Below are 17,738 nucleotides of genomic sequence, written 5' to 3' on the forward strand. Positions count from 1 at the left end.
TCTTCTAACTAATGCAATAACGAATGAAAAATAATATTTATACTAAATATTTTTTTGTTAATTGTCTTTTTCTTTTACTTAGCTATCTATTTGTAGAAGGTGAAGAACCTTTCCAATGATCTTCTAACTAATGTAATAATGAATGAAAAATAATATTAATACTAAATATTTTGAAAATAATAATAGTACCATTTTTTTTGTTAATTGTGTAAACTTTTGTAGGATTATCCATGTTATGTATAATATTGGTTTATTTGGGTAGATTTTTTTGGAAGTGTCCAATATTATATCTAATATTTGTTTTGTTGTTATTTAGGTGTGATAATTAGTTCTAGATATTTATTATAATTAATTTGATAGTTACACGTTTTAATATTGTCTATTATTTCATAGCATTTCTTATATATATACTTTTAAAAATACATGAATTAAAAAGAGAGATTATAGTTTTATATTAAAGATTTTGGAAATAGATTATGAAGGTAATGGTGATTGCTCTAGGAAGTAGGCAAGGCGTGCAGAGTAAAAGGGAAGTGCCGTGTTTGGCATGTGCACATGAGTTGTGGTGCTTTTCATTTGGATTCTTTTATTATATAGTTAAGATTCATGAAGAACACCATCAGAAGCACGTTGTGCATTGAATGGAGGGTGCTTCTACGCTCTTATTGTCCTACCAACAACTGCTTTTCACATGGACAACATTACACCCAGTTCAACGTATACTTTTCTCTGCAACTTTTCGGAAGCACTTATGCACCCACGTCTACATAAGATTCTTCCTAAGTAGAAGAAAAACAATTTTTTTTAAACTTATAATTATTTCATTTATAAATTCAAAATAAAATGTTTTAGAAATTATAATATACAATGAAATATTTTCATCTCTAGTCGATTTGAGATCTCCAATACACTCCCTTCACATCGAGAGTGATAGTTTATGCAACTCATGGGTTAAAATTTACACTCACTTATATATAATGAAATATCTAGTCGATTTTCAACATATAAGAAAAGACTTATGTAAATTGATTTTCAACATATAAGAAAAGACTTATGTAAATTAAGTTACACATAAAGTAATTTTAACCTATACATATCAAGTTTATTATTTTTTTATCAATTATATCTCACGAGTGTTTGCAAAATGATGTGATTATATTTCATTATTTTCTTACAAAAATTAGTATAATGTTTTTAACTATAAATTTTTTTTAACTCAAATTAATTGTAGATATTCATAGTGTCGATTGTTTGACGTCAAATTCAACAAGTAAACATTTAGTAAGTCAACATTAACTAATATGATTTTGGTCATGTGTAAAAAACACATGTTTGCTCATAATTTAAAAAATATATATATTATATTTAATTGCTTTAGAATAAAAACTTATCGCAAAATTAAGGAGTGTGATATTGCTATATAGATAATGACTGGAAAAAAATTTGTTAACAAAATGAGTCTAATTTTTCAAGACTCTAAATATAATATTTCTTTTAATTTAAGTTCATAATTTTTTTTATTTCATTTTATGTTTAGTTGCATGATATTTTTTGTTATAACAATATAACACTTGAGATAAACGCATAAACAATAAAACTAAACATAAATAATATAAGGAATGGAACTTAAATCTTCAATTTTTAAATAACAAAGTTATTAATTTAAATAAAAAACATGCAACATAAAATCAATAAACAACAGATACATAATTAAATATACCATATCCCACACCTTTATTTTTATCAGAAATTCATTAAAAAAAATAACATAAAACAAACAAAAAAAGAGCATGTGAGAGTCATGTGATCCTCCTCCCCTTTGTAAAAGTAATCATTCTATTGTGAATCAATCAGTTGTCTCATGCAACATTTACATGCTTACATCCAACTATCAAAGTTAACTAAGTCTTATATATGACAACAAGTATTTATTAATTTAATAAATTATTAAGTTCAATTATTATAATGATAATAAGTATTATTGAAGATTTTTTAACGTAAGTGAAGCAACTCGTTACATTTAAACCAATTGAAACAACGTCATGTGAAACGATGTAAGAGAGGGAGTGGTGTTTCAAAACCGCTTGGTCTAGTGTGTCAATTAGAATATTACACATGGAAAGACATTTGAGTAGGCGCAAAATCTTGAAGTGACGTGTTTGAGGATCCCATAGGAAGGTTTTAGAACATTTTTTAAGTATTTTCGTTCTATTTGACTCAAAACTGGGAGATTGTGTATTGTCTCACACTTAGGAGGTCAATCCATGTCTGACCAAATACATTGTGAAGGGGGACCTCATGGTAAAATGTTTAGAGAAATTCAAGGTCTAAACGTTAAGTAATAGTAAGTCGCTCTTTAGATGATAAGTTTATCAATCATAAATTAATTAATTTTTAGACAATGAATGTGTCGATTATGAGATGTCATTTTTGACAATTCTAATGACATTAACAAAAACAAAGATTATATTATAGACAATTTTAGAACTTGAAAAACAACTAAATTTTTAAATTCATAACTTATTTTTTTTATATAATCTCCTCTATCTTGAATCAATTTTCAGTAGTTCAATTTATCACTAAAAAGAAAAAGTTTCTATAATAAGGATACTTAACCTTATTTATAATCCCTACTTTGAAAAAGTCACATTGAATCAAAAACTTATAAACTTCCAACTAATTTTGTCAAAAAAAACACCTTTAATTAATTTCAATCCCTTCATCTTTAATTAACAATAATAATATTAAAAAAAGACCACCTAGCCATAACAACGCACAAACCTCCAATAAAAAAAAAAGTAGTTCATCAACCATGTGCTTATGTGACTTTTTGACAAGGGTTCATAATCTCTGAATTAAGAGTTGTTTATTACGTATAGATTTAATATGAGTTGAAAAACTTAAAAAAGTTATTTACGTAAATCGTGGTTGTGTCATAGTTTTTTTTCTTTTTTTTAAGGAAGGTATTATCGTGAAAAAAACCAAAACCAGTTCAAAAAATTACCCAAACAGTTATGTTAGGTTTATATGGCAACTTCCTCGAGAACTAGCATGCATAAAATTTCAATCTTAAAGGATATAAAATAAAAGACAATTAGAGGAGTGAAAATTAAATTTTAATACGAATTTTCATATTGTATCTCTCCTACTTGTGAAAAATATATAAATAGTTTGGTGATTAAATAAAGAGAACATTAGGAATATAATTAATATCATCTTAAATTAAAAAATATAAAAACAGATAACTTTTCAATTTTTTTGCAATTAATGTCCTTAACTAAGTTAATAAATAAATAAAATTTATGTTCAAAAAGAAAAAAAAATACAACCATTTTTTTTAAAGTATAAGTCATGTCTCCTAACCATTAAACATGGAGATGACTCACCATTGATGCTTGTAGCCACAAACACAAAGATGGAGTACTTTCAATCTTTTTCATAAGATTTTTTTTCATCTCAATCTACCTATAAAATTATCTCCAAATTTATCTTATATAAAAATACATTTGAATGGAAATGCATTAATTAATTAGGAAAAGAAAAAAAATAATTATCTTAAAACAATTATAATAAAGTAACTAAATAAAATTTAATAAATATCATATCAATTATTCTATCTTTTACTTTTAATCTCGTATTTTTAAAATATTTTTGTTTTTATTTAACTATTACTTTGAAAATTCTTAGTTGTATCCTTGTTTTCACTTTTTTTTAAAAATATATAATAAAATAAAGAAAAATTTGATTGATTTCTTATGAAAAAGCTTAAACCATAAGAAAAGAGTTTTAAGGTTGTTAAGTTGTACTACAAATGTTTCTTTTGAAGTGATTAAGGAATTAAATGAGAAGTAATAATAGAAGTCCACCTCATCCTACTTGACCATTCCATTAGGAGGTAGAACAGTTTCCATGGTCTCAAATCAATCCAACTTTATTGCTTCAATCACTCTCAGCCCCACCTTTCCTCTCTCTTTCCTTCTCACTGCACTATTATGCACAAACTCAATAAATATAAATAATTCAATCCAAGTAAAAAATAAAAAATATTACTTTTTTCTATCCCAATATAATTTCACATAAATATTGTTAAGAATGGAATTAAAAACAGTTCATATACTTATTCTTCTTCCAAAAGCAACTTTTAAAAAAAATCGTAACAAAAATATAATTTTTTAAAATAAATAATACTTCAAATACAATCATTAATCCTAATAATATTATATCTCAAAAACATGGACTTAATAGAGAGTCAACTAAAATATAAACTCAACTTGAAAAAATGTATATAAGGGCAAGAAAAGCATGTTCTCATAAATTCTTAATTAATTTTTGTCTTTGTGGACATAACCAAATCTGATTAATAAATTAAAACTGAGCTAGCAAAATGGGATACAACAATCAATGCCTTCCTAATGTTCGCTGTCACTTTGCACAGAACTACCTCCCTACTTCACTACCACTAACTTAAATCACTAATCACTATAAACCGGTTCAGACCGGTTCGTTGACCTAAACCTACTCTATTCTCTATTCCACTCTAACAAAATACTACTAATTCAAACAAAATGTTGTTACTCATTCAGAATTTAATTTCTGCCTTGGAAGTTTCAATTCTGATAAGAAAAAACATTTAAAACACCTAATAAATTGCCGACTAAGTTTGGTGTGCAAAATTCAACAGCTTGGGACCAGTTGAGTCCGGTCTGAACCGGTTTCCAGAACCGGTTCTGTGGTCTCCTTTCTTCGCCTCATCTCCAACACCTTCCGGTGGCTATTTGAGTGAATCTCGCCAGAAAAAGTTGGGCTAATGGCCGGTCTATACTCTGGAAAAAGCCGACCGGACTTGAACCGAACTCCGCAAGCGTTGCAGAGTGTTTTGGGCCCCAGTGGGCCGGTCCTCCACTGCGGCGTTTTCTGCACCTGGCAGTGGCTGCACCGTCGCTGAAACTGGGTTCCACTTTGGGCCTCAGCCTTTTTCTTCTGCTTTTTAGCCGTGGGTTCGCCAAACTCAACTCCAGCCAACACCGGAGAACACAAAAACGGCGGCGACACAGTAAAAGACCACACCCGAGCGTTGGGCTTTCTACTCTTTTCGGTTCTCAACCTTTTGGGAACCGTTGAAGCCGTTTGGGCCCGGCCCGGTCTAGGTTCTGGTTCGGTCCGTACCCTTGTTTTCGCGGCAGGGACAGGGTACAATAGAGATAGCTCAGGGAGAGAATCATCTACAAAGTGAGAAACCCACTCCAGGTCCGCCACATCATCCGCCTTCAAAATTGAAACAAAACGAATCATTATTCTTTGTGTTTCTTCAAAAAAAAATGTTCGAAATAATTTGTTTAAATTTACATAAATTAAAAAAAAAAAAACAAAAAACACTGAAGAATTAGAAAACTCACAGGAACTGACAATTCCCCGGCAAAGACGGAGTCGCCGCCGCCGCAGGCGGCGGAATTGGAATTGCTGTCGTCTTCGATTCGGTCCTGCAAGGAACCGGAGCTGCTGTCCTTTTCCTCGTCTTCCTCTTCCTCGCAGACGTCGAAATCCTTTCCAAGCTGGAATTCGCCGTTGGAAAAGTCAAGAAGGTCGTCGACGGAGAAATCTTCGCCGACAACAATGTTGTTCGCGTTGAAACACAAAATCTCGTCGCAGATTGCTTGCGGGAAGATGAACTCCGTCCGCAAGCTCGGTTTGAGCGCTTTCGCCGCCGCAACTTCCATTTTTTGTGGTTCCTACAGACCTCAAAGCTATTATTGTGACGACAGAATACAATTTTACGTCAGAGATTGATGTTTTTTTGTGGTGAAGATTTAACATGTTTAATGAATTTAATAAATTTTTACCTGCTAAGAGAAAAAAGTGGTGAAGAGAGAGAGAGAAAGGAAAGTGCAGTGGAGTTTCCTTTGGTTTAGCGAAACAGGCGTGTGAGGTATTGGTTTATCTTTATCTCTGTTTTTGTTTTGGTCTCTTATAAGTGTGTAGTACCATTTTTGGATTTAAATATGGCACTACTAAATTTTCCTTTTCCTTCAGAGTCATGCATTGAGGGCGTGACATTTGGTCAGGTGCTGAGCCTTCACTATTATTGGTCTCTGATTTTTTATTTTTTATGAAGGCTTTGGAAAAATTCTAAAACTATGCTACAGTTCTTATCTCTACAAAGTGGCTGGCCCGGTCCATTTCTACGTTACAAACAAAACAAAACCAAACAAAAGGGTTAAGGTCACATGCCGGTTTTGACTATTACTTTTGTTCATTTTTTTGCTGCAAATTGCATTGCAGGATATGAAGCGTGGGTTTGACTAAGTGTAATGTGATCGACTTGAAATGATGAAATTAATCAGAGTTTCCCGCTGACAGTTTTCGAAAGAAAAAGAGAGCATGATGAAGAAACTTGGTGGGTTGCGTTTACTACAACTTTTGAGTATTGAAATTTGAAAAAAAAATGAAGAATGAGTGTAAAGAGGAGACACAGCGAAAAGAAATCTCACAAATGGAGATTAGGAGAAGCTTTGCTTCAACGCGTTAATTGCGCCTCGTTATGTGCCAAGTTTTGGATTATTTTTCCCGCTATTTTCTTTTCTTTTCTAATTCTCTAATCATGCCATGTAGGACCAAAACTAATTATCTAAATTAAATTGTTTAAAAAAATATATTACTTTTGTTTTACATAAATTTCACGATTGTTTTATTCGTTATTATTTGTTTTAGCCATTTAATTTATATTTTAAGAAATTCAGAGATTGTATGTGCAAAAAAGTAGCGACTAGGTAAGTTATTCTTTAATACATTATGAGACATTATTTTTAAGTTCTTAAGATTTGGTGTTATGTTTAAGTTTTAATTTTTAAACTTCTGAAACTCGGATCTAAGGTTTTGGGAGGTTGTGCTGTTATAGGTTAAGTTTTGATTTTGAGTTTCTTAAGTTCGGAATTAAGATTTATTTCGTTGTGTGATGTTAGAGATCGATTTTGGTGTATATAAGGATATTTAAAATTAAATAACCTAAATGTGAAAAATAATGATATTAGTTAATATAAGTCTTGTTAATGTCTCTTAAACATTTAAATGATTTAAGGAAATAATAAAGATAGTGTCAATATTTAATAATAAATAAAAACTTAATGTATGATCAGATAAAAAAAATAAGAAAGTAATAATAAAGTTTTAAATACTCGTATTTAATATAATATAAAACCACATAAAGTAATACTCGTAAAAACTATTAGTCACAATGAGGCTGGTGTATTACCTCTCTAGAGAAAGAAAATGCTCTAAATCAGATGTCTTTTTGCAAAATTATCATACATTAAATGCTTCTAGCACTATTTTTATTTATATTTCACGCATTCAGAGTATGCTAAGAATAAATTAATAGTTAATTAAAGAGATAAATAATATATTACTATTTTCTATGAAATTCAAAATATTATTTGCATTCCTTAATACAAAATAATATGTAAAATTACAAACATGATGGATAAAATTAAATGAAAGTAGTATTTATTACTCCGTCCCATAAATAATTTTCTTTACATATATTATGAGGAACTAATTAATATATGAAAAAAGACAACAATTTTATAAAATTGACAACGTGAGCATTAGTGAGTTTTTGCTTATCTGTGGTTGGAGATCCCACATCGACTAGAGATTAGAGCCTTTCATTGTATATAAGTGGGTGCAAACCTCAACCCTATGAGCCGATTTTATGGGGTTGACTTAGGCTTAAAGTCCACTTCGTAATATCTGTAACCCGTGCTGACACGATCGGACGACTCGGTGAGTCGGTAAGAAATTTGACCATTTAACCATTCGACTACAATAAGAAAGTCATGTACCATCCGGAAAGCTAAGAGAGACAAGACAGGGGGAGAGCATAACGATCGTTCTCTAGGCCCCAACACCCGTTCAAGAACAATACCATTTTAAAACTTCTTCATATATTATTATTTTATTAACTTTCATTTTTTTAGTGTAAAATTTCTCCCCTTGATACTTTCAATTTTTTGAATTTTAGTTTATTTTACAATTAATTGTATATATTTCACAATTGAAAATTACTTTTTTAATAAATAAAAAATAGTTTTTCCTTGATACCCTGATATTAAAAAGGAAAATAACAGTATAAAAGTCATTAAATATTATTTTTAACCCCATTTGAAAATTCTATTATCTTTTGTAGTTCTGTGAAAAAAATTAAATAAAACAGATGTAATTTATTTATGATCTAGTGTAAGATAATAAGTTGAACAGAATTTGTTAACAATACATAACCAAATACAAATTTAGTTTATTTTAATTTTAATTGTTGTACCACATTGCCGTTGCTGCACCTCAGTATTCTGCTGCACTATTTAAGAGGAGGATGAAGAAGAAAATAGAACCTTAAGTTTGGTGGAAAATTTATTATAGCAGTTATCATATATGTTTTAGAAAAATTATTTATAAAAACATTTCATATGTTATAAAAAGTTTATTTCAGAAAAAATTAAAAAAAGTTATTTTGAAAAACTCATTTTAAGAAAGTTTATTTTAAAAAATTTGTTACGGAAAAGTCATTCTACAAAGTCATGTTTTGGAAAGTTTATTAAAAAAATTTATTTATAATGTATTTCATATATTTAAGAAATCATTGTGGAAATTTCATTATATTTCAGAAATCATGTTTTTGAAAATTTTATTCAAAAAATCATGTTTTGAAAAATTTATTCTACAAATCTTTTTTTTTGAATTTCTAAAAATCTTGTTCCAGACTATTTTCAAAACCAGTAATTTTAAAGTCATCTTTATAAGAAATAAAATGGTAAAAATTATAAATCTCTTTGTAAAAATAGTAACAATTAGCGAGAACAATTTAAATAAAAATAGCAGTATAAATGAATATTGTTTCTTCTCACACCAAACCCATTGATCGTTTTTTAAATAAAAAAATTAACAAAAATAATTTTTATACTATTTTTATTTAATTTTGAAATGGTGTGTGGTGAGAGGAAATTGCTTGGTTTGAATTATCTAATTTTTTTCAGTTGTAACTCGCACATCCATTCAAAATTATATTTGTATCTTTCAATCCTATTGATCCACGTAGCTAATCTTATTCACGTACAAAATCATATTTTCACAAAATTAATGTTGAATACTTTTCAACAATTTTATTTTAGCAAAAGAGGTGTGAATAAAAAACTATGACTTTTGCTATTTATACCCTTTTTCTATTGTTATTTCAAAAAATACTCTTTGACTTAAACACTATAAACTGGAACTATTCTTTAGATCCCACTTTAGTTGTCCTCTTAGCCTTTTTTTTTTTTTGCCTTTTTTTCTCTATTTAAGGCAGGCAAAATTTACTTTATTATATTTCATTACAATTTAGTTGTTTATATAATTTTTCTTATCAAATTCTTGATATTTACTGTCTCGTGAGTTTAAATGTTAAATATATTAGACATCTTAATAACATTTTATATTAATATTGTATTCCATTTTCACCTATAAATAAAAACATATACAAAGAAAATAAATGTAAAATTTAAAGAATTGAAATACACATTTATATACAATTTATATTCTAGAATTAAACTATCTCAAAAAATTACTTTCCAAAACTCTCTTGAAAGGTATCCCTGATCAGAGCTCTAGTTACTACATTTATCCATGGGCGAAGTTGTTGATCCCTTACAAGATCTTTGTTCACCTTATCATGTTAGTTCATCAGATAATCCTTTCTTTCTCATTGTCCCTATTATTCTTGAGGGACCAAATTATCATCATTGGTCTCCTTTGTTACAAATGAGCCTAATTTCAAAAAACAAAATAGGTTTCATTGATGGAACTATAGAAGCTCCCAATCATACCAAATCATTGTTTCCAGCATGGCAGAGAGCTAATATGTTGGTTGTTTTATGGATTCTCAAGGCGGTTTCTCAATCCATCGCACAGAGCATCATTTGTATGGACAATGTCTTTGACATATGGAATGATTTAAAGGAAAGGTTCTCACAAGGAGACATGATTTGTATTTCTGATATCCAGGACATGATTTCCTCTTTTAAACAAGGTGAGTTGACTATTACAAACTATTTCACTCAGCTAAAAATTCTTTGGGATGAACTTGATCTTTTTCGCCCGTTACCTATTTGTTCATGTGCCTCTAAATGCACCTGCGATGCTCTTGTGAATGTTTCTAATATAAAGTACAAGACTAGATTATTAAATTTCTAAGGGGGCTAAATGATAATTATTTGACTGTGAGAACTCAAATTCTTTTGATGGATCCTATACCATCCTTGAATAGAGTTTTTTCTCTTGTTACACAACAAGACAAGAGAGACAAATTTTTGGTGATCAATATTGCTACTAGCAAAGGAGGTTATAAAAATAATACTACAGCCTATGGCAGAGGTGGATACAGAAGAGGAAGCTATGGAAGAGGATATACTCCCAAAATTTGCAGTCATTGTGAAAAGACAGGACATACCATTGATACATGCTATAAAAAGCATGGTTTTCCACCTCATTTCAAGTTTAAAAATCAGAACCATGATTATAGGCATACTAATGCAGTTTTTCAGAATACAAATCTTAATAATGAGTTCAAAGTCAGAAGTGGAGTCTCAACAAATTGGTTTTATTCTTGACCAGTATCAAACATTGTTAGCTATTTTGCAACAGACTAAATCCAATGGCAATGTTTCTAATCAAGTCTCTGTCATTCCTTTCAACATGTCAACACAAACTGGTAATAATTTTATTTCTTCCTTTAGTTCTTGGATTATTGATAGTGGTGCTACTGATCACATTTGTTCATCCTTAACTTTTTTACTTCATATCATCAAATTAATCTTATTTATGTCAAATTACCAAGTGTAAATAAAGTCATTGTCAATTATTCTGGAAATGTTTTTCTCAATCAAAATCATGTCATAGACAATGTTTTGTATATTCCTTGTTTCACTTTTAATCTTCTTTCGTTAGCAAAATTGATTGATAAATTATCTTGTGTCCTTACCTTCGACTCTAATGGTTGTCACATTTAGGACAAGAATTCCTTGGAGATGATTGGCTTCGCTAAGATGCAAGATAGACTTTATATACTCAGGATCTCATCCTACCAGAAACTTCAAATCAAACCCATCAAATCTACACACACCATCAATATTGTTAATGTCAGTGATCTAAAAACTCTTTGGCATTTTTTATTAATGTTATCAATAATAATTTTCCTTTTGTTAAATATAATAAATCTTTTGTTTGTGATGTTTGTCATTTTGCAAAGCAAAAAAGACTTTCATTTCATATTAGTACATCTAAATCAAAAAAATGTTTTAATTTGATTCATGTTGATATTGGGGATCATACTCAATACCATGATTCATGGTCATAAATATTTCTTGACCATAGTTGATGACTATTCGAGGTACACATGGATTTTTCTTTTAAAACAAAAATCTGAAGTTGTTAAGGTTTTGAAAAAATTTGTTATTTTTGTTCAAACACAATTTGAAACAACAATAAAAATAATAAGAAGTGATAATGAGACTGAATTTGTCATGACTCATTCCTTTGTCAATGAATAGTACATTAAACATCATGTGTCAATATTCCACAACAAAATAGTACAGTTGAAAGAAAACATGGTCATTTATTAAATGTAGCAAGAGCTCTCATGATACAATCTCATTTACCCAAAATTTATTGGTCATATTCTGTGATATATGTTGCGCATATTATAATCATGATTCCCACACTTGTTTTAAACTATTATTCTCCTCATGAAATGCTTTATAAATTTGAAACAGATTTTAATGGATTTAAATATCCTTTAAATTATGTTTTGTCTTATAAAAATTTATCACCTTCTTACAAATCTTTTGTTATGTCTCTTTCTTCACATGTTGATCCAAATACTTATTTTGAAGCTGTGAAACATGATTGTTGAAGAAAAACTATGAAATGTGAGATATCTGCTTTAGAGTCAAATCAAACTTGGAAGACTGCTCTTCTGCCTAAGGACAAAGTTGCCATAGGTTGCAAATGATTATTCAAAATAAAATATAAGAATGATGGGACAATTGAAAGGTATAAAATAAGGTTAGTGACAAAGGAATACACACAAACAAAAGGCAAAAGGCATTGACTATCTTGATACTTTCTCTCCAGTAGCAAAGATGATCACCATAAGGTTACTTCTTTCTCTAACTTCTATTTATAATTAGGAATTGAAACAATTAAACATAAACAATGCCTTTTTACATGGAGATTTGAAAGAAAATGTATACATTGTTGCTCCTTCTGGATTGACTTCTATTCCACCAAGAAATGTTTGTAAACTAAAAAAGGTTTTATATGGCCTTAAGCACACCAGTAGATAGTGGTTTGCCAAACTGTCATATTTTTTGTTTTCTATGGATATACTCAATCTATGAATGATCATTCCTTGTTCATTAATTTTTCTGAAGGATCTTTTACAGTATTATTGGTGTATGTGGATGATATAATATTAACAAAAAATGATAAAGAAGAGATTGCTCGAATTAAACAAGTATTGAATCAGACATTCAAGATTAAAGATATTTTCTCGGTCTATAAATAGCAATAAGTAAGAAAAGGAATAATGGTGAATTAAAGGAAATATACATTGGAAAATTGTTAACCGATGTAGGTCTTTTAGCCTACCTGCAAACCTGCACTCACTTCTATTGATAATCATGAAAAATTCTCTTATACTAGAAATGTTCCTTTCACAGATATTTAAGCCTACATGAGATTGATTGAAAGGCTTATGTATCTCACTAATACCTAACCTGACATAACATTTTTCGTTGCTGCGTATTCGGTTTTGTTTCTCTGTACCAATTCATCTCTTGTTAATGCATCCAATGTGGAGTTAAACCCAAACTATTTGACTGGATTGTTTAATGTTGGATTGGTTTTAGTTTGACGGATTATGTACATTGTTGATGCAGATAAATGCTGTTGCACGACTTGCAAAACATATTAAAGAAATAATAATTATCAAATTATACGTAATTATTGAATATAATTATTTTACATTATTGTACGCAATTATACCTCTCTGTACAAAACATGATTGACTTTCACTTTTTTTGAACTAAATAATCTGTTTTCTATGCCTTTTTCCCTTAATGTTCTAATTTAATGTCTTCCTAACATAAATTTGTTGTCATTATATATATAATACAATGAAACTAATATTTTTTTATTAAATTTAATTACATAAATTTAATTGTATTAAATAAAAAAAATCAATTACTTACATTAATTCCATTTACTATCATTTTATAATAAAACTTTATTTTTAATAATTTTGCGTGACTTGCAAAACATATTAAAAAATAATAATTATCAAATTATATGTAATTGTATGCAATTATTGTACATCATTGTACGCAATTATATACAATTAATTTAATAATGATAAAATCTCATCATTAGTGGATTCCTACATAATTAGTAATTAGCGTGTAATTTTGGAGATAGAAAGTCTCCATACACTATACACAACAAAAAATAAAGATATCTTCATTTTTTTCTTACTATTCTACAATTTTCTTACAAAACAACCTGACTAACAATTATGTGACTAACAATTATGCATGTTTTTGCAAAATACTCAAAATCTGAAAACCAAGTTATTTGTCTTACAGGGTTGGTTTATTTAAACATTTCAATTATATATTATTATACCAAAATAAAATAAGTTAATTAATGAGTTAGGAGGGAGAAAAATGAGCAAGAAGGCAGAAAGAAAGGTTGGGAATTAAAGAAAAAGAAGACAACGACAAAGGTTAAGATTTAAATAAGAAGATTCAGATGTAACACTTTTTCTTTTTCTCTTTTCTTCCCTCCCTATTTTTTTTTAAGAGTACTTAGCTTTTACATAATAATACACTCTCTTTGTATAGTAGAGTGAAAGACTAACCATCAACCTTCACAAAACATGAGTTTCACTTTTTTTCTTGAACTACAAAATCTGTTTCTATGCCTTTTTCCTTAATGTTTTATTAACATAAATTTGTTGTCACAATATATATATATATATATATATATATATATATAAACTAATATTCTTTTATTAAATTAAATTTAATTGTATTTAATAAAAAATTCAATTACTTACATTAATTCCATTTAATCATAACTTTATTTTTAATAATTTTGTGTTTCTAAAATATATTAAAAAAATAATTATAAAATTATACGCAATTATTGTATGTAATTATTGTACGCAATTATATGCAATTAATTTAATAATGATAGAATATGAATGCATTTCTACGTAATTAGCGTGTAATTTTGGAGAGAAAAAGTCTCCATACACCTATATACACAAGAAAATAAAGAGATCTTTATTTTTTACCATCCGGATATATGACTAAATAGGTCATCGAAAGGATCTCGAAGACCCACCAACACGAAAGCTGTTGGGATCTTTCAGAAAATAGATTCCTATTCGAAGGGTGCATAACCGCATGGATAAGCTCACACTAACCCGTCAATTTGGGATTCAATTCGGTTCCGAGGTATCGGGAAGGAATTGGAATGTAATCATATCGATTCATCCAGATACAGAAGAAAGAGTTCTCTAATGATGTATGTTTTTGCAAATTATTCAAAATCTGAAAACCAAGTTATTTGTCTCATAGGTTTGATTTATTTAAACATTTCAAATATATATTATTATGCAAAAATAAAATAAGTTAATTAACGAGTTAGGAGGGGAGAGAAAGGTGAGCAGAAAGAGAAAGAGAGGTTGGAAAGTAAAAAAAAGATTTAGATGTAATACCTTTTTTTTATCTTTTCTTCCCTCCCTATATTTTTTTTTTTAGAGTACTTATCTTCTACATCATATACATACACTCTTTGTACTAACCATCAACCTGTAAAAACATGACTTTCACTTACTTGAACTACAGAATCTGTTTCTATGTCTTTTTCTTAATGTTTTAATTTATTGTCTTCTTAACATAAATTTGTTATATATATATATATAATATATATACAATTACTTACGTTAATTCCATTTACTATCATTTTTATAATAAAACTTTATTTTTAATAATTTTGATATTAACTAATATTATTAACTATTTATATATTATTATTTATTCTTAATATTTTTAAATGAATTTCTTAAACATATATCTCATGAATAATATATATATAGTAACTAAAAATTATTTTTTTTAAAACATATATAGTTAAATTTAATATAAATCTCGATATTTAGTTTTAGTCAATAGTTATAATTAAAATTAAAATAAATAAAACTAAATACAAAATATTAAAGTTAATATTAATTAAATAAATTTAATAACTTAAGCTTTATATAATAGGTGTTTATGGGTTAGACTTAGTTTCATCAAACTTGACCTTAAAGTAATTTGGGTTTGATATATGATTTTTTTTATTAAATTCAAACTAAATCAATCCTGTTAATAGTAGATTTAGATCAATAGATAAAAAATAATTAAAATTATTTTATATATTTTTTAAAATGTTTTTCCTTTTTGGAAAATAAATATTTTTCATGAAATAAAAATCTAAACTTACACATTTTCCATGATTAAAAAAAGTATTTAACCCTTTATTAAATACAATTGCCTGTGGTTTCCTAATTTTATTGCATTTTCCTTTACAATTATATTTTGTAGACTATAACTTAAAAAGAAAACTATACCAGGTCCCATGGTAATTCTGACTAATTTCTATGTTAGCCATATTTAATTTTTTAATTTATGAAAATATGATTTTTTTTTTTATCGGCAAACAAAATATGAGAATAGTATTAGATTAACTGTCATGTAAAAATTAGTTAGATCATAATAATCTACCTCCTATTTTGTTTTTCAAAATTTAAGACCATGATATATTATACTATGACATCTAAATATATACTTAATTGAATCTAAGTTTGAAAATTGTAGTTTTTTTTTAAACTTTTATAATGATACATTGGATATAGCGTTGACTTTTATCAAGTTTTAAGTGATATTCATCAAAATTGGAGGATTTTTTATCATAATAGTAAGTTTTCATTCTCTTTATCAGTAATAAATAAATTAAATAATTGGAATATTTTAAGAATACTTTAACCCTTATACTAATCTCTTAACACACTTTAACTAGCATGTAGTAGAATAACAGTCTTAACTAATAGAACTTTGTCTAGATATTTAGAACATTTTTAATGGGAATTTCCGTTCACAAGGTTCATATTTGATACCTTGTTTAAGGAAATTGAGTCCAGTACTCTTGAGATTAACACCTTTAACTGGGATTGTTTTTGGCATACCAAATTTGAGGCAGGGATATATTTATCTTTGTTCTAGGTTGATAATATTAGTTGGATGTTGCATTTGAGAGGATGATTGGTTAAAAACATTTTCACTAAGGTGTTTTACTTGTAGTTATGTATGATTTGAGTGCATGTAGGAAAAATTGCTGTCTTTAGACTCTAGTGGTCAAGAGGCTTATGGCAAAAACAGTCTTTAGACTTATTACTGGTTTAAACTCTATTTGAGCAATGACTTGGAAAGCAAGATTTGTAAGGTGTTGAACAAGTTTTCTATTTCTTGGTAATGTTATTAAAGATGTTTTTTTTTTTGTTTAAAAATTCTTTTATTCTTGTACATTCAGGTTCTAGAAGGTATAATTAAGTATAGATGGAATGCATTACCTGTTGAGCAGAGAGATGAAATGAAAAATTTCATCTCTGATGTCATTGTACAGGTACGAACCACATTTAAAGAAATCAGAGATTGGACCATTTCAGTTTTTCTTAGATTTTTTATGGACACCAAGCTTGTCTGCATTATTTATCTCATTATTGACTTTTTTTGCTAGCTTTCTAGCAATAATGCTTCATTTCGAGCAGAAAGGCTGTATGTCAACAAGTTCAGGTAAAAATAGTTGTTCTGTTCTGTCATTTCGACTGATTATTCTGTTTAAATTATCAGTCTCACAAACCATTGTTCATCAAGTATGTTTTATCCCATATTTTTCCATATTTTCGATTGTCTACCTTGTTGAAAGGTCTGAAATGTGAGCATTCCTTTATAAGTTTTAGTTCCTCTTTCATTTTAAATAGTATTATTAACCAAGACGTCTTTCCTCTACCAGAATTTTAACAGGACATGTGTTCTACCTGTATTTAATTTTCCATTTTAATTGACATGTTCTGACTTTCTCAATTAAGTTAAATCCAATGTGATAGTAAACAAATACTAGATTTTGCTGCTTTAATGGTATATCTTACTGAATTTTCTAACTCTTGGTCTCCTACGAAACTTACTGTTATTTTCACAGGTGTTAGAGGGCATTTGTTGGTAGCCTTGGGGTATGGTTTATGGCCATCAATGGTTCTTATCTCTGAAGATGTCCAGACCTTTTCTGTTACTATTATGTCAAAAGGTTGGTTTAGTTTCTAATGTAGTTCTTTTTCTCCCTGGCATTCGTTTAATGCTTCTGCTCAGAGTTTCTCAACATCACTCCAGCACTTCTCTTGTATATTTGACCTCATTATTTTTATTTAATTGCAGTGTTTTCGGGGGACAGCTTGTTCTATGGTCGGTTACCCTTGTTAGAGTACATTTTGTGTTGGCTCACTTGTTTGGTTCTTTGGTGGAGTGTAAACTTGTACCATCCTAATATTTCAATCTCTTGGAGTTATATAAAGTAAAGGTGTTCTGATAAGTATCTGATTCATGGTATGAGCA

The 17,738-nt window shown here is 28.5% G+C and overlaps 1 protein-coding gene across 3 annotated transcripts; it reads right to left on the minus strand.

Moving 5' to 3' along the window:
• Nucleotides 1-4,286: 4,286 nt before the first annotated feature.
• On the minus strand, nucleotides 4,287-6,492 carry LOC137824553 (GATA transcription factor 7). 3 transcript variants are annotated; one of them, XM_068630232.1, is made up of 3 exons: nucleotides 5,841-6,492; nucleotides 5,397-5,729; nucleotides 4,287-5,265 (listed from the first exon to the last, which is right to left on the minus strand). In XM_068630232.1, exons 2-3 carry the CDS (start codon nucleotides 5,715-5,717, stop codon nucleotides 4,675-4,677), a joined length of 912 nt encoding a protein of 303 aa, XP_068486333.1. In that variant the 5' UTR covers nucleotides 5,718-5,729; nucleotides 5,841-6,492; the 3' UTR covers nucleotides 4,287-4,674. The 3 variants fall into 3 exon arrangements, with proteins under 3 accessions (XP_068486333.1, XP_068486322.1, XP_068486326.1); XM_068630221.2 differs by having other exon boundaries at nucleotides 5,397-5,744; nucleotides 5,841-6,002; XM_068630225.2 differs by lacking the exon at nucleotides 5,841-6,492 and having other exon boundaries at nucleotides 5,397-5,822.
• Between the last annotated feature and the right edge of the window lie 11,246 nt (nucleotides 6,493-17,738).

This window comes from Phaseolus vulgaris, chromosome 11, assembly GCF_051622355.1.
Source record: "Phaseolus vulgaris cultivar YP4 chromosome 11, ASM5162235v1, whole genome shotgun sequence".
Classification (NCBI taxonomy): Eukaryota; Viridiplantae; Streptophyta; class Magnoliopsida; order Fabales; family Fabaceae; genus Phaseolus; species Phaseolus vulgaris.

What these genes read in the sequence shown, in the direction of transcription:
- LOC137824553 (XM_068630232.1), bottom strand. Translation starts at nt 5,717, where the DNA reads ATGGAAGTTGCGGCGGCGAAAGCGCTCAAACCGAGCTTGCGGACGGAG. An exon ending in CCGGGGAATTGTCAGTTCCT is followed by an intron (nt 5,266 to 5,396) that starts GTGAGTTTTCTA and finishes TCAATTTTGAAG; the next exon opens with GCGGATGATGTGGCGGACCT.